At 36.0% G+C, this 24,202-nt stretch overlaps 1 protein-coding gene across 2 annotated transcripts in view; it reads left to right on the top strand.

Annotated features, from left to right (window-relative positions):
* FNBP1L (formin binding protein 1 like) overlaps positions 1-22,482 on the top strand; it is a 57,119-nt gene extending 34,637 nt beyond the window's left edge. The window contains exons 3-17 of one of the 2 annotated variants that reach the window (XM_050901192.1): positions 3,126-3,179; positions 4,717-4,864; positions 5,267-5,329; positions 6,913-7,017; positions 7,552-7,680; positions 9,822-9,968; positions 10,763-10,966; positions 13,332-13,490; positions 16,758-16,772; positions 18,757-18,866; positions 19,468-19,600; positions 20,073-20,167; positions 20,671-20,819; positions 21,203-21,361; positions 22,422-22,482. In XM_050901192.1, coding sequence (XP_050757149.1) covers positions 3,126-3,179; positions 4,717-4,864; positions 5,267-5,329; positions 6,913-7,017; positions 7,552-7,680; positions 9,822-9,968; positions 10,763-10,966; positions 13,332-13,490; positions 16,758-16,772; positions 18,757-18,866; positions 19,468-19,600; positions 20,073-20,167; positions 20,671-20,819; positions 21,203-21,361; positions 22,422-22,429 — 1,678 coding nt within the window. In that variant the 3' untranslated portion in view covers positions 22,430-22,482. Of the gene's footprint in view, positions 1-3,125; positions 3,180-4,716; positions 4,865-5,266; positions 5,330-6,912; positions 7,018-7,551; positions 7,681-9,821; positions 9,969-10,762; positions 10,967-13,331; positions 13,491-16,757; positions 16,773-18,756; positions 18,867-19,467; positions 19,601-20,072; positions 20,168-20,670; positions 20,820-21,202; positions 21,909-22,421 lie in introns of those variants that run through there. The other variant, XM_050901193.1, reaches the window with a different exon arrangement.
* The last annotated feature ends 1,720 nt before the right edge of the window (positions 22,483-24,202 follow it).

Below are 24,202 nucleotides of genomic sequence, written 5' to 3'. Positions count from 1 at the left end.
TGTCTCAAAACTGTATGTTCCTGTGATCCTAAGGTAGACAGCATTGACTAGTGAAACTGACTTTTATTAGGAGAAAGGACTATATAATATGTTTGTCTTCCTAGAAATAGTAAACAGTTGCATTAAAAAATGAAACCAGAACAGAAATCAGCATGCTAGTAAATAGTCTATATTTGTGGCCCTTCTCTCCTGCCACTTTAAACTGTATGGGTTTTAGTAAGTGGTTTCTTTTCTCATTTTTAACACCTCTGAAAATCTTCCATTGAAAAGGCTTGTGCGTGGTTGCTTGGCTACAGCATTGTATGCTTGTTATGCATTTCACCTTCTGAATAATAATAAGGTGAATTTTAGGAGTTTCCCATTTGTTAATAAGCACTGAGGAGCAAAGCAGAAATGTAAGGGAAAATGAAACATGGGAAAGTTACTTAGCGAAGAAGATTATTCTTTTTTTCCTTTTACTTGGGTTTATGCATTTTCCAGTTGAAATGTCTGCGTTTAATCCCTACCAAGTAAAGTGTTACAACAGACAGTGGATTCTGGTGATAGCGAAGAGAGATTCTTGTTTTAACTTTAGTGAGAACGTTCTTATAAAATTTGTAGGTACTTTTTAAAAAGTCAGTGTTTATTCTGTTTCTTAGTACATACTGATGTGAAAAGGACTTGGCTGTCTTATCATGATTGTTCTTTCTGGTTGTAGTCTCTGAGGGTATGGAAAGAGACAAAGGGTCTAAGCTTGCTATTTCCACACCGACTCCCTGCTCATATTTTGGTATATACTTTGTGACTGAATGTAGTCTCACTACTTGTACCCTTGTACCGTAGAGATAATACGACTTCCAGATAAATTGATTTGAGAAATTGCACAAGGTTATTTTATGTGAAAGCAGCACCCTTATTTTAATGATAAGGTGGTTCATAGTTTGTAACAACTGAAGTTACACATTAGACAGTGGGAATGAGATACAAAACATGCATGCAAGATTTTGTTTCATAGAATCTTCTCTTATTCCTCCTCTCCTTTTTTCTGTAGCATTGGGGGTGTAGATTGCTTTAAATAGTCCACTTCTTTGCTGCTTTTGGGGAAACTGTTTTGGGCTATATTAATAATTAGACAAAGAAGTCAATGGCCAATTATCTTGATTACTACTGGACAGACAGGGGGAAGAATTATATCCAGAGGCCAATTAAAAGACAACTGTTAAAGCAGGTCTGCTAGGTTTGCATTGTTTTGTACTTAATTTCTTCTTTGGGTGGATGTGTAAGATAGTTTCCTTACAAAATATCCTCCCTTTACACCATACAGGAGTTTGAATGAAGTCTATTTCATACCAGTTAAAAACCAGAAGCATTCTTTGCGTAATCCAGGTCCACCTCAAGAACACACTTTGAGAAGTCTTCCCTGACAAGCTCAAGGCAAACACTGTCTCTTGAACAAAATGATTCAGTTGTGTGCACTTGTTTTGTTGGGTTTTTTTGTTCTTAAATGGAAGGTGTGATTATTTAGAGATGTATAGGGAAAAAAATTGCCAGCGTTGTGTTGCTTCTATTTGTGGGTTGTAAAGCAAATAATTGACATGCATTATTTTCTGCTGAGATGTTAATTCACACTTGAAAATATTACTTTGATAGTTTAAATGAGAGATATCATAGCAGGCAATCTGGTCCACAGTTTAAACATTACTAGCAAGATTTTGATGAAGTGGTTCTAATGTTTGGAAAATATGAGAATTTTTGTGAGGGTGGGCATTGGTATTTAAATACTGGTCTATTTAATTTGAGTAGTATATCTCTTTAAATACTGTTTGCGGGTTTTAAAAATACACAGCAACTGAGATGTTTTACTTCTTTGACCTCAAAAAGCACAAAAGTTGAGGGTAAGCAATTTGAGAAAAATCCTGTGTCTTACCTGTTTTTCTTTTGTACAGAAAAGGATTCTTTATTTGCTGTAAAATGACAAACTCTCAGGGGGAAAGGAAAAGAACTGTAGTAGAGTTATAATTTCAATTTTTCTGTTTCATGGGAAAACCTGACAGTTTTGAAAATTGCTAGAATAAAAAAATGCAACCAATTGAAGGTGTGAACATCCAGCTACTAAAAATGAGAACGAAATTATGGCTTTTTTTTCCCAAGACTGACAACCTGTATCCTTTTGAATTTTAAGAATTTTAAGACCTCATTGCTGTCAGAAAAACAATAGTAAGTCCAGGCAGAATGCTGTGCTGGAAAAAATGCGTACTCAGAAGTTTAAAGCCAAGGTTGACGTACAGGAAGATAAGAATTTGAAAAATCCTCTTATTCCTCCTGTCTGTAAAATTGTGTGGCTTCATTTCATGTTCATCACAGGATTTGGGATATTTGTAGCAATATATGTAACTGCAAATATTTTGCAGTTGTTTGTGTAAGCAGTGTATGCCTGTGTTATTTGTACTCTAGGGTAGAGTAGGTGATGTGGTTTGTATGTTTCTTAAGGTGCTGTTTCTGCATTGTATAAGCAAATGAGTTCATATCAGTGTTCTCAGAAATTGGGCTGTGATACTGTGTAAAGTGCTGGTCCCATGGATCGTCTTTTAGAGATTTTCTTGGTTTCTAAAAACCTGATATTTACAACACTGGTGGTATGGCATGTAACAACTGAAAAGAGATGTTTCCTCTTCTGTTCTGGAAATATCCTTATTGAATATTTGGAGATGCTGTGGTTAAAACCTTTGACCTGAATGTACACTCAAAGCTTAATTCAGTCATGGATTTTGTGCTCATGCATATAGCATACAGTGTGCGCTATCTATATGTTACATAGTGATCATACATCTGCTTTTTTCTTGTCTGCTAGCTTCTTTTGCGTGTGTGAAAAGGATGTTAAATAAAGAACTCATTATTTTATGTCTAGTCACTGTTCAATAGAGGTTTTAAAATACTTATATTGTTCCAGATCAAAGTGACTTAAAACTTTGAAAATGCCGTAGATTTCTGCCTTGTGTTATCTAAAGGACCCTTATAAGATAACAGAGGGAATAGATTCGTTCCTTGAAGTCATTCAAAAGAAATAATTTGTTCATGCAGTTTTCTATGTGTATGTCTTCTCAAAAGAGACTCTAATGCATCTTTCTTTCATTTTTCCTTAATAGAAATCTGGTTAAGAAGTACTGTCCTAAACGTTCACCCAAAGACGAGGAACCCAGGTAAAAACGTGTAAAACGTGTATTTCAAGTTCTATGTATAAGAAACAAGGACTATGGTATACTCTGTCCTTTTATGGATGATATCCCCCCCTTTTTTTAAGATAAAGTATTTAATTGGCTAAGACAACAGAAGAATTGTGCTTGGCTTCTTACAGTTCTGCTGTAATTCTTAAGCATGAAACCTGAGTTTACTTCTATTAGTATTGTAAAGTAGTAAACATGGCAGGTTGTACTTGCTCCATTCCAAATTAATCTTTAGCTGGCTGCAAGTTTGAAAGCAGAAGTTTAGTATGCTATGTACAGTCTAGTATTATTTTTTATAGAAAAGCAATTATGTGTCCTGAGGCTGTGGTTTTTGCTTAGTTTAGTAGAGTTTTTCAGTGCATTTGTATAGCAATACGAATGTAGCTATACATTTGTATACTGAGACTTGAGTGTACACAAAATTGTCATGTTTTTGCAAAAAGAGCTCTTAAACTGCTGGCTTGCTTTGACTCCGGAGACAAAATAAGTGACTGTCTAACTGTGGAGGAGCAATTTGTGCTAAACTACTTTATGATTATTTATCAGAGAGGTGCTTTTTTTGCTGTCCATGTCCATAGCCATTTTTCTGTTTATTTAGAAAAACACAATACTTTTTTTCTTCAGGGATAACTCTTATGAAGGAAAGAAAGTGGGCAAGTTTCAGTTTGCAGCCAGAGCACATGCTGTGCACAGAGTGCCTGAGAATTCACACTCGGATTTCCTCTAGCTCTTTCAACTATTTAAAGATCCTGGACCACAGGGAATGGGTTTTCTGATTTCTAGTGCTAGGGTGGCATTTGAATTCCCCAGAGCCAAGCCTATGGAGATGGCAGTATTCCACAATTAAAAGAGAGAAAGATGTATATTTTAATGTGGTGCCTGTGTTTTTGTTTTTTTTTTTTTTTTTCCTTTCTTCCCTTCCACACACACTTTCTACCCTTTGCCCCTCCTCTTCCCCCCTTTGTAGTGCCAGCCATAGTGGCACCTTACTTCCAGCCAAGAGGTGGGCAGGCAAACAGGCAGCTGTCTCCAGAGCTGATAGCAAACTTGTTCTGTAGATCATCCATCGGGATGCATATGAGTGGTTTGATTGGCATGTTCCACCCTCAAGACTACCAAGCACATCATCTCTGCAGCAAGTTCAGCCTCCGAGCCTAGGGACGCATGTATCCGTTCCCAAGCTCAGGCCTCTCAGTTGGCAGCTTAGGAGATACCACTATACTACAGGGCTTTCCAGGTAGTATTCTTCTTCTTTCTTTTCCATCCACAAAAATCCGTATTCTTATGAAATGTATTTGAAGAGCCATTGCAACATATAGCACATGCTAGGCTTAACGCAGGCTTTCCCAACTTGCATTTCTACTATAATTCAATTAGCATTAAGATAAGGTTTATTGTAAAATATGTATGGTTTTTTTATTTAATCAGGAGTACAGACTGTACTCAAAGTCCATGTAAAAAAACTGTCTCACTTTTTGTGTATGTATGTTTGTGTGTATGTGCTTTCTGTCAGGTTTACTTCGTGTATTGCCTTTTTTAACATCCTTAATGAGTTGAATGACTATGCAGGACAACGAGAAGTAGTTGCAGAAGAAATGGGACACCGAGTGTATGGAGAATTGATGAGATATTCTCATGATCTGAAAACTGAGAGAAAAATGGTAATTTCTATATTTTGATTTGATAATAGGATATCAAAATGGATATGTCTTTTAATGAATTGATGTATTTGTTTACCCAACTTAATGAACTTGGCAGTAATTAGGTTTTGTAAGATATTTATAAAACACACTTAAAGTTATTCTGTATTTTTATGTACTGGTTTACTACAGTTATTAAACCTAAAAATTAAGATCTTGGGAGATAGTGCTTACTAGTAACTTTTTTGCCAGTGTAACTTTCATCTGTGGTACTGTTCTTATATGATTAGTAATGTCTTCCAAAGAGTACTGGTAACTTGTGGGAGATACTGCACATTGTAGTGTGTCAACTAGAGCAGGGACTAACTAATGCTAATAGTACTAAAAAGATATGTAAATTAAACGTATTTGTGGTGTTTTTAGCATCTTCAGGAAGGGCGAAAGGCTCAACAGTATCTGGACATGTGCTGGAAACAGATGGATAATGTGAGTTTGTGTTTTGGGGTTTTTCCTGTCAAACTTAATAATATACAGTCTGTAAATGGAACTGTTGTAATCTGTCTTGCTTAGACTTTAATGTTTAGCTATGTTACTGAATGTCCAAATCAGACTTAGGAACATCCAAAATACAGTTCAATGTATTTGTAGTTCCCTGTTTAAAAAAAAATCTCCTGTAAACAGGTTCTGTGTGTATATTTCAGTGAAGCCTTGGCTTTAATCCAGCATAAAGGAATCTGTTTTTAACACGGGTACAGACTTCATTGGTTGCTTGTCCGCAGGCTGCTTTTTGTTTAGAGAGTAATTAATAATGACAATTTATTTATATGAAGATGAAATCCTAAGTCACTGCCTTTGACTTGAGTTTGAGGGCTTGTTACATGAGGTCTATTCAAGAATACCACTATAGACTGTTATACTTTCAGGAGGTAGAATTACTTTTTAAGAGAGAAATGCAGGAAGTGAATGTCTCTAGAACAGATTATAAGGTCCTTTTTCTTGAGAGACATGCTTTTAAAGATGAGAAAATATAAAATTCAACCAAGTGCATTCAAGATGCATTCTGATATTCTGCTGGTTTTGTGTCTTAGAAATTTATTATATCTGATCCAGAGTACTGTGAAGCAGTACTGGAGAGGTGAATTTCTATGTGGTTGTTGTGGACCCAGATAAGCAATGTCTTTCTTCAGTGTCAAGTCAAAGAGCTTAATTCATGGTCAGAGGATCAGAGTAGAAGCAGATGTGGTAGTTTTAGATGCTGTCACCCTTCACCAAGATAGTTCCCAGAGTTCACCTCAATCAATCAGTTGTGTTGTGTGCAAAGTCAGTCTTTTAAATGCATACAGCCTTTAAGGGACACATTAACCTCAACTGCTTGACTTTGCACTGAAGCAGGAGAGTGGTGCTCACACAATCTCTGTTGCCAGTTTGTCTCTAGAGATACTAACTTCTTGAGCTGCAACAGTTTTTCCTACAGCAGTTGCCTTGACAACAGCCGGATATATTGGACATCAAGTACATTGAATACTGTTGTCTGTACTGCTTACAGCTCCGCCAGTTGATATGAATACTGATGATAATGGATGGATATGCTAAGATCTCGTAATGTAGATAAATCCTTCAGACTACCTTCAAAATAATTTAGTTAAATTTATTCAATTCAAATTGATCACTGAAGAAGGGAACTTGAAAATTTTACTCATACAAGTCCAGGATTAAGTTTCCAGCCCCCTAACTTCTATCTAGGTTATTGAAGTCAGGCTAGAAAGTAGACTTGTCTGTTTATAATTAACTGCAGATCTTTGTAATAGGTTATTTTGTATTTTGATTATCTGATATTTTATAGCATAATTACAGTTGTTTCCTTGCTGGTATTTCAAGGAAGTAAGTTTTACATAGAAAAGTTGAAAATTTTTGAGACTTGGCTGCTGTGAGAACAATGTATTTACTTAAAGGTACTTAGTGAATTTAAGATATTTAAATGGAAGCTTTGATGTTTAGAATTCAAAATTACTGTACAAAACCAGAAGGGGATAATGGCTGTTGAAGCAGTAAGTTTGTGGCTTTTGTAGAGCAAAAAGAAATTTGAGAGGGAATGCAGAGAGGCAGAGAAGGCACAGCAAAGCTACGAAAGACTGGACAACGACACTAATGCGACAAAGGCTGATGTTGAGAAGGTAAGAGCAGTGCCATTTCTTTCTTTACTCTTTATTATAAAAAATATTTTATTTGCATGTTTATTGTCAGTACTGGAACAACATTCTTTGAGTGTATAAAACTGTGTATAAAATATGCTTGCTTATTATGTGCAAAATCAAAGTTAAAAGTAAAATATAAGACAGCACAGAGAGGGAGTACGCTTCATCAGTCTAGAGATGATGCTGTTGAGATGATTATCTTAGGCAGGCTTACTGGTATTTGGTATCTTGTGGTATATGTGTTCAGTCACTTCAGTGTTTTTTAGGATATGCATTTAAGCGACGTGGCTAAGGGAGCTAAAATGATCATTGCTCTCTTTGTATATAACAAATTAGGTCTGTAGACTGTCAGTATATATGAAGTCTCACGTTCTTTTTATTTCAATTATAAGGATGTCAGTTTTGATTACTTGTGATTAGCGTTTTTGCATAGTTGATAAAATAAATTAAAATAATGCTGTATGTCATTGCAAAGCACAAGACATGTTTGAACTGGTAACACTTTCCTTCTAGGCTAAGCAACAGTTAAATCTGCGCACACATATGGCTGATGAAAACAAAAATGAATATGCTGCACAACTACAGAATTTTAATGGAGAACAGCACAAACACTACTACATTGTCATTCCTCAGATTTATAAGGTAAAATAATTAACAGAGAAAGTATGTCTGATCTTCTAAGGGAGAAGTAGATTTTTAAATTTAAAACTTTATTTTTGGGGATTTTAGTGGATTGTTTTATAAAGAAATTAGCATAATCTTGATATAACATGCATTTTATCATGAGACTTACTGCTTACAGTAATTATGCTTAGACTTGTAATGAAAATATTCTGTTGCCTTTTCTATGAAGATTTTATATTTTATAGACTCTTTGTTTACATGTTGCTGAAGAGGTATGGCAAAATAAACATTTGACACATCTGGGTGAGAGCAGACATTTAAAACAATCATTCCAATAAGGTTTGATCGCTAGTTCTTGTGGTATTTTTGTGTGACTGCTTTGACTCTGGCAGAGATGAAGGAAAGCATATAGCTAATGGTGACTATGTGGTTTAATGTATCTCATGTACAGGTATAAAATGGGTGGATTGGAGGCAGAAGTCCTTCCCCCCTCCCCCCCCAGTTGGTCATTGCTTCATCAATATTACCAGCAATCCACAGGACTCTCTAAAATAATTTAAAAAGTTAAAGGTCAAATTAGATCAATACTTTGCATCTAAAAAGGGGATTTTGGAAGGTGCTTCATGTAACTATTAAGATTTTTTTTTAAGATTCTTTCAAAAACAGACTTTGCAAAACTAGTTTAAAGTCAAGTAGTTGAGGGGGTGTCAGGTGAGGGAGAGTTCAGAAGTGTATTGGCATATACATTCAGCCATTTGGGAGAATACTGTGACTATAGAAACTGATTCTGAGACGTGGAGTGAGGAAGTGGGAAGTGAAAATACTGACTTTATTTGAAGGTGTACCAACTTCAGAATGCTTGATATTTTCCAGAAGCACAAGGGAGTTCATATTTTTAAAAAACACTTATTAGAACGTCTGGGATTCACAGGAGAAAATTGCCTTGGCTTATTAAAGAATTTTCTCATACTTTAACTGTTAAGCAGCGCTACAGTAGATCTGACATTAGCACGCTGATGGAGGAATTGCAGTCAACTCCCAGGAGAAACAGTTCGATCATCTTTGTCTAGCTTGGACCAGAGTTTTGGTTTATTGCCTTTATTTCTCTAGTGTTAAAATCCATTATCATTGTAAGATATTGCTTATGTTTTTTGAAATCTCCAGTAAGAGCAGAAAGGCCTAGTCCTACTTTCTCTTGGGACTACATTTTTATTATTTGCTTGCAAGTATTTGGTAAAATTCTATGGGAAAACCTTGGGAGAGGGATTTAGCATGACTAGATTGTTGCTTTCTTTTGGAGAGATGAAATTGGATGCTGTTTGAGACATCTGCCTTTGTTAGAGTAGATATAGGAAAGATCCAATTCTTATCCCTTTTTTGATATCCTATTGATGTATGTACTATTGCTTTTTGTTTTCTTTTGGTCCTGTCCCCCTGTCCCCATTTCCGCCTGCCCCCCCCCCCCCCCCAGGTGAAAGGTCCAGGGCTATTATCTTAATAGTATTTCTCTTTAATTTGTTCTTTTTGTTGTGTTCCAGTAGACTTTTATTACAAATCTTATGTAATAGTATTCTTTTCTTTATTTTCTTGCACACTTCTAAAGGAAATGGTTTGTATTTCAAATCAGAGAGCATGTCTAAACAGCATATAATTTTAATATTTCTAATTTTTCCTATTTTTTTTAATCATTGGTATTTATTGGAAAGTATAAAAATAAAAGCAAGATAGAGATATTTATCACCAGAGAGAAATTATTTGGAACTAGGAGAGAGTGAGAAGATGTAGAAATTAGTAGAATTTCTTTACTGTAGTTTTCATTTTTGCATGAAACAAATATTTTAAACTAAATAGGTGGCTGTAGACACTGTATACATGATTTCAAAAAGAATAAGGAAAAGAAAGTCCAGTCTTTTATATAATTTTTAAAAATCAGAGCGTATCAACTCTTTGTAATTACTGTTCTGGGCATCTTAGGTCTATGTCTGAAAGGACTTGATTTTTTAACTTAAATAAGTTCTGTTTTGTTAAGCAAATAAAAATACTGGGAAAGCACAGAAATTCTGTACCATGCTGTGGTGACCACAGTAACTGCATACATCAGGACTGGGGGAAAAAATCTGCAAATAAAAGCTTCATTTTATCTTACTTTGTGCTTGCAGCAACTTCAAGAAATGGATGAAAGAAGGACTATCAAACTTAGTGAATGTTACAAAGGCTTTGCTGACTCTGAGCGCAAGGTTATTCCGATTATCTCTAAATGTTTAGAAGGGATGATCCTTGCAGCAAAATCAGTTGATGAACATAGAGTAAGTAGAATTGAGTGACTTTTTAAATGTGCATGAGCAATTTATCTGATACGGAAGCTGTGGAGAGGGGAAAGACGGACTTACCCTGTACATGTATCTTCCTGTTGTCAAATATTTGTCTGCTTGAAAAGTGTTGTGACTTCAGTTTTAGCCTAAATGGTCACTTCCACTTTCGGAGTCTGTTCTCTTCCTGTTTTATTGCTTTCTTGTTATCTGAAGATCTTTGACACTTTCTCACTGTACGTGATTTTGGACACATTGTTCTGGTTATCCTGGAACATCCTGGAATACCACCATGGTTGGTATTTTCTCCAGTATGTAGCATTAAATCATATAAAGGGTGTTCAGTTAACAAAGTATCATTCTACGCCCTCCTTGATTGCAGCTATTGGCACTTCTTTCTTATTCCTTCTAATACGGGTTCTTCCCTATTTTATCTTACTACATCTAGTTTCTTAGTGTTATCTTCATTTCAGTGCTAATGTTGAAGGATTAGAAGGTGGAGTAGTAGTTTGGCCCTAAAGCATGTCCTGTTTTAAATTTGTGATAACCCTTGGGGAGTGGATTCTGAATAGCAGGGTATGCTTTGATTTACACTCATGGTAACACTACTGAGAAACAAGAACATACGTTATCTTAACTTGATCTATCCAAAAGCATGCGTTTTGAGCACGCTCTCACTTTCCCATCTGTGCGTCTCTGCAATTAAAGGGAAAAATTATGTCTCCGTGTTTTTCTCTCTCCGGTTCTTGATGGGTTTGCTTGTTTTAAACTCCTTAATGTCCTATGTTTAGGACTCTCAACTAGTGATAGACTGCTTCAAATCCGGTTTTGAACCTCCTGGAGATTTTCCATTTGAAGATTACAGTCAGAATATTTACAGAACTATCTCTGATGGAACCATCAGTACACCAAAGCAGGAAGGAATGAGAATTGATTCAAAAACTACAGTGGGCAAGGCTAAAGGAAAGCTGTGGCTATTTGGAAAGAAGCCAAAGGTAACAATTAAGAAATTACTATTCGGAAAATTAAAATGTGAAGATCTAGAGTGCATGGAAGCAGCAATTTATTTATTTTAAAATAACCTTCCCCTTGCCTGCCACTGTCTTAAAAGATATGTAAGGAGATCTGAAGGTTTGAGTAGGGTTGGATACTTACGTATTAAAAATCGAAGTTCTCGATGGGGGAAGTTTTCCAATTTTTCTTCTATTGATTTGTGTCTGGGAATGTTTTTCATAGTTATTTGATAAAAGTAGCTTCCCGTTTCTGTAATGTTTCTAAGTTTCTGTAAAGACTTTCTGCGATTGCATAGAAAAGGTGTTAATTGTGAATGTAAAAATAAGGGGAGGGGGAGTACGCTTTGGAATCGGGCAGACTTCAGATCTCTCTTTTATACTACAAAAAGCAACCCCGTTCTAATTGTCGCATTTTGTAGATGTTTATATCTAGGAGTGTTATACGGATTTTTATTATACCTGCTGCTAGTTTTGAAAACTTCTGAGGTTTGTCTGAGAACATTAAAATTTATAATACCTCATTGATAAAACATACCGTTGAAGCTCCATACAGGTAAATGTCCCAGAAGAAATATTACTATGAAATAGGTAAAAATATTCCCATGCTCAAGAAAAAATTGAAAGCAGAGAAATTACTCCTTTCTTGTATTATTATATGAGTTTCAGTTAACACTTTCTGTGCAAGATGCCTTCATAGATCAACAAAAAAGGTTATCAATACATGCATTAGCTATATAAATGAATAATGAAGCATATACATATTTAAATTTTATGCTAGGTCTTTATTTAGTATTGGAGCATATCAGTGAGTCATTTTAATGATTCCCACAAATTTCTATGAGGTTATTTTAATGCTCCAAGTCAGTTTCTGCCATTTATTATAGGAAACTATAGCTTGTTAGTGGTAGGATTTATTTCCCACTTGATAGTATTCCAAGAAAGCAGATCTTTACAGAAGGAAAGGATATAGCTGATTCTTTATTCCCTCCTCAGTATATTATGTAACTGCAGCTGTGTGTTAAAATGAAAACTAATTGTTCACTTTTCATGCAGTATATTTAATGATTGATAATAGTTTAGATGCATTAATGCATTAGCATATTTATCGCATTTGGCTGCAGAGATGGGTGAGATTCAGCCTGTTCTGAAATTAGATCGTGATTACCAGTTTGACAACAAGACATCTTTCCGAGAACTTTGGAGAGGGAAGCTGCATTGGTTTTCAGTCTGGACCTTGGCATTTACTGTAGTTATAAGAAATTCCTTAGTATGATGACAGCTGAAGAAAGCTGACAGGGCTTTCCCTACTCTTTCTTCTCCCCAGTTTGTTCACTTTGTATGTAGAATTCAGAGAGTCAGCCTTACTGTTTCCTGTATGGAATCACAGATAAACATACGTGTATGCATACTACATGCATCTCTTCCTTAAGGACCTGGAGGAAATGGAATATTATGTCCCTTTTTTTCACCTGTTTTTGGGGAGGATGGCGGGGCGCTCTACAGAACAGTAGCTGGGAGCAAAATACTTCTCAGGAGATACATGTTTAATTCCAAACACTATTTACAGATTTTAAAAGATATTCTTAAATTAGCTAATATAAAATATGCTGATTTCTTGTAGCTGGGGTATTCATGGTGGCCTTTGGGCATTCATTTAGCTGAAACTATGGCTGGTCTTGACTTCCAGATACGCATTTACCTATTTTTGATGTTGTCAAAGACATAAAAGTCTTTCGGAAAGGGAATGAGTTGTGCAGCAGAGGAAATAGTACAGAAAAATCGAACTGGGAAGAAGCAGCAGAGGTATGAGACACAAAAAATGAGAGAAGCAATTTGAAAAAAGGGGAGGAAGAAAGTGGAGGAAGTTCTCATGATGATATTGCTTAAGAATGCCACGCAGCCATTGTGTCAGCCCAGCCTGACTACAGAGATTGAGTATACTTTTTGCTTTAGTCATTCTCCGTAGACGTACCTAGTATTTCTATTTTAGCTTACCTGGTAGGGTACATCAAAATCTAGGAAGAAACACTGAGCAGGAATGCACAAGCTTCCAGAAAGGCTGTAACTGAAGTTGGGAAAAGAGGCAGACAGCTTCGGGATCTTGTGGAAGTGTTGAGTCTAACGCTTTTTTGAGTATTCCTTCATTCTCTGCACCAAGTTGTAACTCTGAAGATTAATTCATGACAGAAACCTTTTAAAACCAATACAGTTATAGTGTAAATGTATCTGGAATGTTACAAGCTGTTTCTGTGTTGGATGGAAATTTTATTTTTGTAAGACAGAATTTTCATTTTAAAATCACTTTGAACATTTGGCTTATTTATTGCTTTCTTTATTTCCACATTAGCCACAATCCCCACCCCTAACCCCTACTAGTTTATACACATCCAGTACTCCTAATGGGTCCCAGTATCCCATATTCTCCATTGAACCAGTGCATTATTGCATGAGTGACATAAAAACAGGGAAGCCCAGAATTCCTTCTTTCAGAAGCCTCAAAAGAGGGGTAAGTTTGATAACAAGTTGAAATGCATGATGGGCTATGAATAGTGTGTTTGTGATGTGGCTTTTCTAATGCTCTTCACCCTCATTATAAGGCTTACTTTGTTAAAAGTAACACTTCAGCTCTAAGGTCACTTGTAGGATACTGTGTTTCATATTATACAGAAGTTACCAACAGGTTAAAAATAAAATAAAACAGAAATACTCTTTATTGCATTCCAGATACTTGTGCCTAAAAGAAAGGTGTTATAAAGAGGGTGCTCAGCATGTGTTTGATACCTTTCTTCATTGTTGTTCACATTCACAAATGTTTTCCCACCATCATGTAACATATTTTTGCAGTAATTTATCATTGGGTATATAGTCACCACAAAAAACATCTGACAGGTCAGATGTCTTATTTGCTGACTTTTAACTGAAATAATAGTGGTTGATTACGAGACATGAACTAAGAAGGGAGAGAAATTTCATTTCTTTTGTACATCAAATGCTATAGCACATGGTGCTTGCAGATTTTGAAATACTGATTTTTTGAAACATTACAATTTTAATGCATTTTCTGATTAATAAATTGTTCTTGTTTGTCCAAGGTTCTTTTGGGTAAAATTATTGAAAAATTACTACCAAATGCCATCTTCTGACATTTATCAATTCAATTACTAATTTATAGTGGCATATTCTGCAAACAGAATTTGTTTGGAAGACAATAAAAGGGAAATGTTAAGTGGTTTCCTAGCAACATTTATAGTACTAGTGATAAATGTACTGGCACTTTCCTGTTATGTCAGTGACGCATAGGCTGCCCAGTTTATGTACGTTTTACGATACTTATTGATCTAAATAATGAGATAATTGGATGCATTTGATTATATATAATTCATGATTTTCTGATATTTGAAAACAATATTGACTTGCTGGCTCATGTGCATCAAGAATGGTTGACTACTGTTGACATAATGTGGAGATCAAAGTGCAACAATGTTATGTTGCAGTGAAGTTATGATTTAGAGGCTCCCTTGCTGTCCTTCTGAAATAGAATGAGTTACACTTAAAACTTACTTTCTTTATCGTTAAGTCATGTTGTGGCATCTTATTTCAGGCCCCCAGATATCTTGGAAATACCCTTTCTACCACCACCGTTTTTTAGAAAATTTTTGTGGTCCTTTAAGTATTTATGGAGGACAGTTTCTCCTTTCCCCTTCTGAGTCACTTACATCATAATTTGTTCTGGTCATGAAGATAATGTTGCTCCTTTAGTACTCGGCGAGGATCTGACTGGATTAGATAGTTGTTGAAATGGCACAGGTCTTGATTACACCTCCTTTTTGTTGATCAGTAAATGTATTGACTCCTGGCTCACAAATGAACACCCTGTAATATCAGTAGTTCTAGAACCTCCTACTGAAGCAAAAGATCATCTCCTAACAACTACAGAATGCTAATGGAAAATGAAACCATATTTTTATTTATTTTTTTATATTCTTACAATTCATTGTTCATGTTGTGAATGAATTTAATATAGAACAGTATTCCGTAAAATTAGCAAGGATCACTAGTATCCTGCAAATCTGCATTAACTCAAATATCCCACAATGTTAAATAGTTAGTCTCTGTAAATCTTCAGGATGAATGTTTAATTTTTATGTATTTTGAAATTCCTTGCAAGCATTTTAACAGACATCACATTATCACATAGAGTGCTTTTTCAACTTAAATGTGTACTGTAATGCTAATAGATTTTTTTTTTTTTTTTTTTTTTAAATCTCATTGATCAGTCTTATCTTTATAATATATCTTGATTCACTGCTTAATAGTTGCTAGTACCTGATGCTGCTTTCCACAGTTTTGTCCCTGGAAAACAATGTCCAAGTGGTACTGACAGGCAGAACTACCCAATGGTATTTAATTCGCTTCTGCTTCTACCGAGATTTATCCATGAGTTGGCATATATCAGACAGTAAGCATGCTGGTTATTTTGTTTAACATGCCCTGTACAAGATTTCACTCAAGGCACTGGAGATCACAAAACCAGACTCTCCTTATTCTGTGCTTCATGCATTAGATTTTCCTATCGTGATGTATAGCGAAAGCAGCAAACAGTAGCTGTAGAATAGGTTCTTGAAAAAAGTCTTTAAGTGTGAGCAAGTGTAACTTACTTTATTAGTACTGCTATTACATGCTGCTTATTATCCTTTGAAATCTTAACATTTCCAGATAGTGCTTATGAGAGGTCTTTGCTTAATGCCACTTAATACATAAATAGACACATTGTCAACAATGATACGTAAACCTTACTTGTGTTTTCTTGGAAGACTCTTTCTAAAGGGAGCAAGAAGTTTATTCTAGAGCCATTTTACATCTTTGGACTTTATTGAGGTTCCTACCAAAGTATCATTTGTATGGTGCTTTGCTTTCCTCATTGCTAGAAATTCTGATTTTGTGTGTGTGCCCCAATCAACAGCCTTAACAATTGCTGAGGGTCATAAATGATGTCAGAGATATGTGTCTTCCAAGTTGCTTGGTGTTTCTCTGGAAAGAGTTATCCAAAGTCATTGAAAGCATGGTAGATCTTCAAAAGACTGTGAATGTTAAACCCAAGATATGACAGCTGGCATCCCATGTTTCATTTGCTTCCTCTAAGGATAAAGTCTTTACTCTTTAAATGTCTTTATTTTTAGCTGGACTAAAACATTTCCAGGATAGTAGCAATGACCCAAATCCTGTTTTTGGAAAGTAAAATTACTAACTTCTAAACTTGAAAAAGATATTTGTTTACTGTAGTTCTAGTGTGATAATAAAGACATTGTAAAAATTACGTTTGTAAAAGTGATGGTAGTGGATTGTTAGCTATAATTAACAAATTATTTGCATATGGCTGACCAGTCCTTCATCATCATCAAATTCTGCTACTTTGTGCAATGTTGGCTGTGTGTTTGTTTCTTCTCCTACAACAGAAGTTCTTTAGCATATTGTTCAAAACACTAAAATTCAAAAGTAGTTTAATGAAGTTGTGTATTAGAATTTCGTAAGTTAAACTACCCATTATCACCTAGCAATTTTTTACATCAGTAATTCTTAAAGCAGAAGTGCATTTCTGATTATTGTATTTTGCTTTTCTTGTGCTTATAGTAAAATGTATTTTTTATAAATTAAAACTGTAATCCTTAAGTAAAATATTAGAGATACATTTTTAGGCATTAATCATTTTTGTAATTGGTCGTTGTATGTGAATAATTTCCCGTTTCTTTCTGTTTTCAAATGAACTGTGCAGTGGTCGGTGAAGATGGTAAGCCCGTGTGCTGATCTGTCTGCTGTACTTCTGCTAAGATAGCATGAAAGTAATCTTTTGAAAGTGTTTCCATATCATAACTGCTTTAAGTCAGGTGCTGAAATACATCTTCAGATTTTCCACTCATATACACAGTCTTCTTAAATCATCCATGCTTAATGTAAGATAATTGGACTTGTGATCTGGCTGCCACGAAATCTGTGGTTTTGGAATTTTAGGGTTGACCGGTATTCACGAGTTGGTCATGATGGAAATACTTGGTGATTTCTCTTTGTCAGGAAAATTGTTAAAGCAGCATAAAATAGGTATATGAAAAGATTACAAAACTTGTGTAAAGGAGAAATACTGAATACTGCAAAATTCACTCCTTTGAATTTAACCAAAAAATCGCAGGGGAGATGATCCTTTATGCTTAGGAATATTAGAAAGCTGTTATATTAAATGAAAACCACACCTTAATCGATACTGTTGTTTTGCAGAGTAAATCAGTAAAAATTCACAAAAAGACCTCTGGTCTTCTGATTATTGCTGTAGGTTACTCTGGTTTTAACTGACCTGTAAGGAAGAATGATACAGAGGATGTGATTGTCTTTTTGTTTCTTTGTAGTGTGTAAAAGCACCTGAAAGGATTTTAATTATTTTTTTCCTCCAGAAAGAAACACTTCTGCTTTATTTTGGAAACATCATATCTTGATTTACCTCCTTTTATGGTGTCTCGTATTCCCTTCTTAAAAAGCAGTGAGATTATGATTTTACAAGTGCAAAAGAACCAAAAAGTTGAGGGGCAAGAGGATCTTAAGAGGGAATATTAGAAACTTGGCACCTGAGCCTAAGGCTGCTTGTCTCACAGTCTCAACAGTCAAGTTTCTGTCAAGTTTCTTCTTGACAAAAGAAATGCTCTCCAGTTCAGTTTGCCTCCATGGAGGGTTACTGTAATGGCAAGTGGGTTTCTTGTGCTAAAACCAACTTTCCTAGGCAACTAGGACACAAGTAATGTAACTTAACTTTCTGTTATTAAGACGTGTACCACATTTCCTTCTTAACTTAACACTGTCGGTGTCTTGTCACCCTGAGGGCAAGAGTTTTCACAACAAACTCACAAGATACGTAACAATCTCTTCCCATGCTTTTCACACCCAAGTCCTTCCATTCTGTTTATAGCCTTGGCACAAGTTTGCAATCAAACCTTTGCAGGTTTGGGCTCATAACAATAGGTGGTCTTCAGTTTTAAAAAAAAAAAAAAAGTTTGGAAAGTTAGAGGGTTTTTCCCTCCCTGGAACATTATTTTTTATAATAAAAAAGGTGACTTAGAATATTTGAGCAAGTTTTGCTAAAGATTAAACAAATTTATGTCAAAATTTTGATATTACAAAGGCTTTTTCTGTGCTCCATGAACTATTTTTACTCGAGGTAAAATGCATCAGAACTTCGTAAGTTTTAATATGTTTTCTAGCAAGATTGCTGAACTTCCCCAAGAGAACTATAATAGTACTTTGGAATGAAGATCCAAAATACAATATTTTTCTTTTGATAGCATCCAAATCACCATAGAACACACACTCCAGAGAAAGAATCAATTATATACGTATTATCATTATACACATACCTTAGATTTTTGTTCTGACTGAAATTACTCTGTAGTAATTAATTCTGTCCTTTCTAAATCTGCTTTAAGTGCAGTGGATGTAACAGGAGGCTGTACGTGGCTCAGCTTTTCAGAAAAATAATTAAGTCTACAAATTTTGAATTACATCTGTGAGCCAACTGTTACAGAAGGCAGAAAGAACCTTGAATGAATGACTACGATCTGGCAGCAAGAACGTGCATTTATTCTGTTGCGGTCTTTTATAGAGCTGTGTGTCAAGTAGAGTTTTTAAGAAGGTCCATCCTGCTTCCAGTGAACACTGTCCGTGTGTGGGTATGTCAGTTCAGCTGTCCAGATATGTGCGTGTTACTTGTTTAATAGTATTTCCACTTGCAGGGCCCTGCACTAGAAGACTTCAGCCATCTCCCTCCAGAACAAAGACGCAAGAAACTGCAACAGAGAATCGATGAACTTAACAGAGAACTACAGAAGGAAACAGACCAAAAGTGAATGCATTTTTTTGAATTTCATCATGGTTCTCTCTATGTCTGTTTCTTTTGAAGTCCTCTACCTAAGCCAACAGTGCTCAGAAGCTAGGAGACAATGTACTAGTCTAGGCTATTACAAGGCGTTTTTGAGTTCATGGTTTATTGTATGTAGGTTCTGTTAGCATTGCTTCCTTCTGCTTTACTATAATACACATTTTGATCCTAATGTTGCATAGGAAACATTGGATCTAAAAGCATGCATTAAAAAAAAAATCACCGCGTAGGTCTGTTGAGCAAGAGAGCTACAACTTAGTGCATTAAGAAAAGAACATTATTTAGGAAATTGTGTAGAACAAACAATATGGGAAACAGTATTGAGACTAGATAGAGAAGAGTCGACGGTTGGAGTCCTTGTGCATGACACAAGAAAGGACGGCAAAGTGCTCAGATGACAGAATGGGAAAAGGATTTAGGCGTGGTGTGGGGAGCAGTAGTTCCTGATGTCTGTGCTTAGTATCTAATCATGGGTCAGGATCTCATACACATTATTTTAGCTTTAATGAATCAGTACTGATGTATGTAATTTTTATAATTATTGTCGGGTTTTGTATGTTTTTAGAGATGCCCTCATCAAGATGAAGGATGTTTATGAAAAAAACCCCCAGATGGGTGATCCAGGCAGTTTGCAGCCAAAATTAACTGAGACTATGAGCAACATGGACCGTCTTCGGATGGAAATACACAAGAATGAGGTTAGACTCTCAAACAATTCCTTGGAAAATGTAAATGAGTGGTAAAATTGTAGTTTGCCATACGGGTTATAAATAGAGCACACAGAAAAATACTTGATTTAAGAAAGCGCTCCTGATACAGTTTTTTGTGGGGTGCCATATTTTCAAGTACTTTCATCTAGCTAGAATAAGGATGTACATTAATAAAGATGTAAACTGTTTAGAAGAATTTCTTATTAATCACTTATTCTGAAATTCATATGTGATGAAAGATTATTTTTTTCCTTAAGACTAGCATGGAGTATAGGCTAAGCATGAGGGATAGGTTCATGCTTCGTGTGAAGTAATTATGAGACTCCGCATGTGAATGCAGTCTCTCTGTGGCTGTGTACTGACAAGTAAACTGTATGCAGTTAAGTGCATTTGTTAAATGTTATTTGCTGGTTTAGAATCAAGTTTTCTGTGACACCACTATTTGTCTTTTTTCCCCAAGGCCTGGCTCTCTGAAGTTGAAGGTAAAGTAGCAGCCAGAAGCGACAGGCGGCACAGCAGTGATATCAACCACCTTGTAACACAGGGCAGAGAGAGGTCACTATTCTATCTCTACTGCTTTTTATACCTTATGCTAGAATCAGTACATCTCTTTGATAGTTAACAGTAGGTGATGGTTGTTACTTATCCTCTGAAAGTTTATGTCCTTCTAAAGGAAGATCTTACTGGTTCTGAATTCTAGAGGTCACTTCATGTCATTATGGTAACATAAAAAAATAGTGAGTCTAATCAAAACACCCACTCATTAAATAGCAGTGCCTTTTAAAGCTATCTTATTCTCTTGCGTAAGGCTCATCAGTTCTCCACGTTCTGTAGAGACGGGTATGTCAAATTTACGTTTGTTTTTGTAGCAGAATTCAGCCCAAGCCTTTGTTAGATCAGTATTTTCAGAAAATCACCTCCAGCAGTAAATATAAAAACTGCCAGCAGGCATTCCCAGAGCGATATCCAGGGTCTGCCCTTTCTGTGATGCACGTCTGTTCTGAGTTTTAGAGCTAAGAACTCTTCAGAGTCCTCATGCTCCAATCATTGCATTATAGCCCCGAAGGGAGTTACACGGATGATGCAAATCAGGAAGTTCGAGGCCCGCCACAGCAACATGCACATCCAAATGAGTTTGATGATGAGTTTGAAGATGATGATCCATTGCCAGCTATAGGACATTGCAAGGCAATATATCCATTTGATGGTAAGGTTAACAACATGCACTATGATTCTTTGACTGTAAGGCATGGATTATTTGTTACAGAGAAGACAGGTAGAATAATTTAAAGTAAATTAACTGTATGAGCAACTAGTTGCTTATAAGATCAGTGGAACTATAAATCACTTTAATTCATGAGCAGTACTTCTGTACTGTTTTAAGATAAATATTAGCAGAGCTATTGGCAAATATTCAGCTTTACAAATTGGACTAGTTTTTTGTCTGTAAGCCTGTTTGACCATATGTTCTCTTGCACAGATTTTTGGTTCTTCCTGTTTATATATGATCTGCAAACTATGCCCTGGGGAAAAGATGACTTGAAATTCTGTCTGAACATTGAGACTTCTTTGCCTCTTGTTTTTTCCCAGGTCATAATGAAGGCACTCTAGCAATGAAAGAAGGGGAAATTTTGTACATTATTGAGGAGGACAAAGGAGATGGGTGGACAAGAGCTCGAAGACATAATGGAGAGGAAGGCTATGTGCCAACATCATATATAGATGTAACGCTAGAGAAAAACAGCAAAGGTGCAGTAACCTATATCTAACAGTAAACTGGCAGCTTTCAGTTGTACATTCCCCAGGGAAAATAGTGGAAAAATAGTAAGTTACACAGGTTCGTGGAAAGCATTAGAATATCAGAAGTCAGCAATGGTCTGTTTGCAATGTGAGTTTGCTATAGTTTTTTCAGAGATGACCGCATTAAATTATGCATCTTACATTGGTCTGGAATTTTGACCAATGTCTTCTGCTTTAACTGATCTAGTGTTCCTGCTTTACAAAGCACTAAATCCAATTCAACAAAAAGACCAGGATTCCTGCTTGTTCTGTAGAATACTTTGTTTTTGTAGAGAACTGAAAAATTACTTAAAGGTCTCTTAAGATTTACTGTTCCCACTTTTATGATTAAACGATATGCTTAAAACAGAGGGTTTTTTCCTCTAATAACTAACTGAACTCAGTTACTGAAAATTATTAATTTCCTTCCTCAGCAAATACTTGGCAGCTTTCACTTCTTAAACAGGAAAATGTTTTCTGATTCTGAAAGCTCAACAAAAATACTCAGGAAAAAACACTATGATTAAGAAGGACAGAAAGTCCACGGACCTGCCTCTCTCCTTCCTTTTCAGTACTTGTAATGTAGAATGTTGTGTATTGGACACAACTTCATTGTTTTAACTCTAGATACCTTGAACAAACAAAAAAGAGACCACGTGTAATGCTTGATGTCTTACTGAAACCTCTCTCTGCTCCTGAAAAGGGAATCATTTTTATATTCTTAATCTGTGCTGTAAGCTAAGTCTTTGAATTGCATCATGTTTAGTTTGAAATCAAGGTCTTACATGTACAGTAATTCCCCTCACTGTTAAATCACTGAGGGTTGGAAACTGTGTTGCACTACTTGATTACTAGGGAAAAAAAACCCTAATCTAAAAGGTGTGGCTTGTATTTCTAATGAGAGTTTGTGGAATTAAGTACAAGGCTAATGTATAGCCACTGAGAATGGCCTGTTAGAACTGAGCACGCTTCTCTGTCTTCTAAAGGCCTTCAGTAACTCTGTTCTTTTCTTTTTCCTCTTGGACTGCAGGTTCCTGAAGCGGGTTTCTGAGAAAATGGGCGAGATCTTGAAGGAGGTTACATGCAGCTGCTGGGGGGGGTGGGGGGGGGTGGGGGGGGTACTAGACTGGGAGGCCCAAGGGGAAAAGCTAGTTGCATGAATGCATGCAGACATACATTTAGTCACTAACATCTTAGCATCTCCATACATAGGTAAGGATGTATTACAAATTCTTCAATTTGTGCAGGAAAATAAGAGTTCCATTACCAGAGTAAAAAGGCTACTGCTCCTAAAATTGCTTCATTTTCATTGTCCTAGGTTGTCCCAGATGCACAAACTATATTTTAGCTTGTGCTGTGTTTTGGTTATCTCAATTATGCTCTTTTCCAACTCATTTTAATTGGCAGTCATTTAGAACCATATGTCAGTTATCAGTCCGCCTGTGCCACCTCCATGCTCGCTGTTAACCTCCTCCTGCATGCCTAGGACAGTCAGGCATGTCTGCATAACACTTTCCCATTATTGCTTGTCTTATTTTGTAACAAATCATTTTGTTTAAGTATCTTCAGCACTAGAGTTTCATCCCAGTATCCATGTATGCTGCTATAACTATACCACTGCAACCATCATTACATTCCAGTTTTTGGCATAACAACTGATAAGAGACCATAATGTATTTGTGTTGGTTTGGGGAAATAATACATCTCGGCTCTAGCCTACAATGCAATCAAGAGAAACTCCGAGAACTGTGGTCCATCTTCAGCACTTCAGTAACCTGTTGTGAGCACTGAAAACCTGGAACACCACCAGAGAGATCTCCACTGCAAGCTAATGACTGTTTTCAGAAGTCAACCACTTGCCATTCAAATGCTGCCTTAAACTAGAGTGCCTAAATCTGTTGTTTGCCAACACTACCACTGACAGTATCCCACAAAGGGCTTTGTGTCTCAGCTCTTTTCACAGTGCTGCAGCTGCTGAGGTAGCCACGGTAGGTGTTTTCTAGAGCTCTACTTTACTGGATACATGGTGCATCATGAATTTTATACATTGAAATGTGTATCTCTTCATTTGATTTTAATATTTTTTAGAATATTTTTATGGAAACTGTCTTTTAGTTTTTCACTATGAAGTTCCCATTTTAATTACTGCAGTGCTAGTCCATTCCCAGGTGATGCTTCATTGTATGGACCAGTTGAAATTTGAGTGATACTTCGTAATGATCTATGTGCACTTTTACTTGTAAACAATTGAAATTTGGATATGTTTATACGTGTAAATATAGTTGTCTGCAGTGCCCCTATTGCTTATGTTGTCTTGCCTCCCATTTGTGGTTCTATTAATAAATACATCATATCTGATTTATTAGGGTGATAAGAATTAGACTAGAGATGTTGGGGGAGGGATACTTGTATCAAAGCGAGCTTGTCAACCCAGCCACCTGCTGTTTGGGGAAATTAAATAATAATCAAAACATCCTGTTTTTCTGGGGTCTGAAGCAATATTTGGATGCAGCAGTGCTGGATTCTTTTTAATTTCAGTGTTATTAGGAACTGTATTACCAGTAAAACTGAATTTGAGTGACTTGTGTAGAGGTTTATTCCTTTTGTTATGTATACCACTATTACACAGCTTGACCTAGTGTATTATGGGGGCTATTAAACTCTAAAGTTTAGATTTTTGGAGCTTGTATACAGGGTTATTTATATAATAATGTGACATTACTCAATACTGACAAAACTACTTAGGTAGTTTTTTGGGTTTGGGGTTGTTGGGGTTTTTTTGATGGGTTTTTTTGTTTTGGTTTTTTTTTT

The sequence above is a fragment of the Gymnogyps californianus genome, chromosome 8 (assembly GCF_018139145.2).
Source record: "Gymnogyps californianus isolate 813 chromosome 8, ASM1813914v2, whole genome shotgun sequence".
In the NCBI taxonomy this organism is placed as follows: domain Eukaryota; kingdom Metazoa; phylum Chordata; class Aves; order Accipitriformes; family Cathartidae; genus Gymnogyps; species Gymnogyps californianus.
Note: the sequence above shows the minus strand (reverse complement) of the source record. Positions and strands in the feature narration are given on the sequence as shown.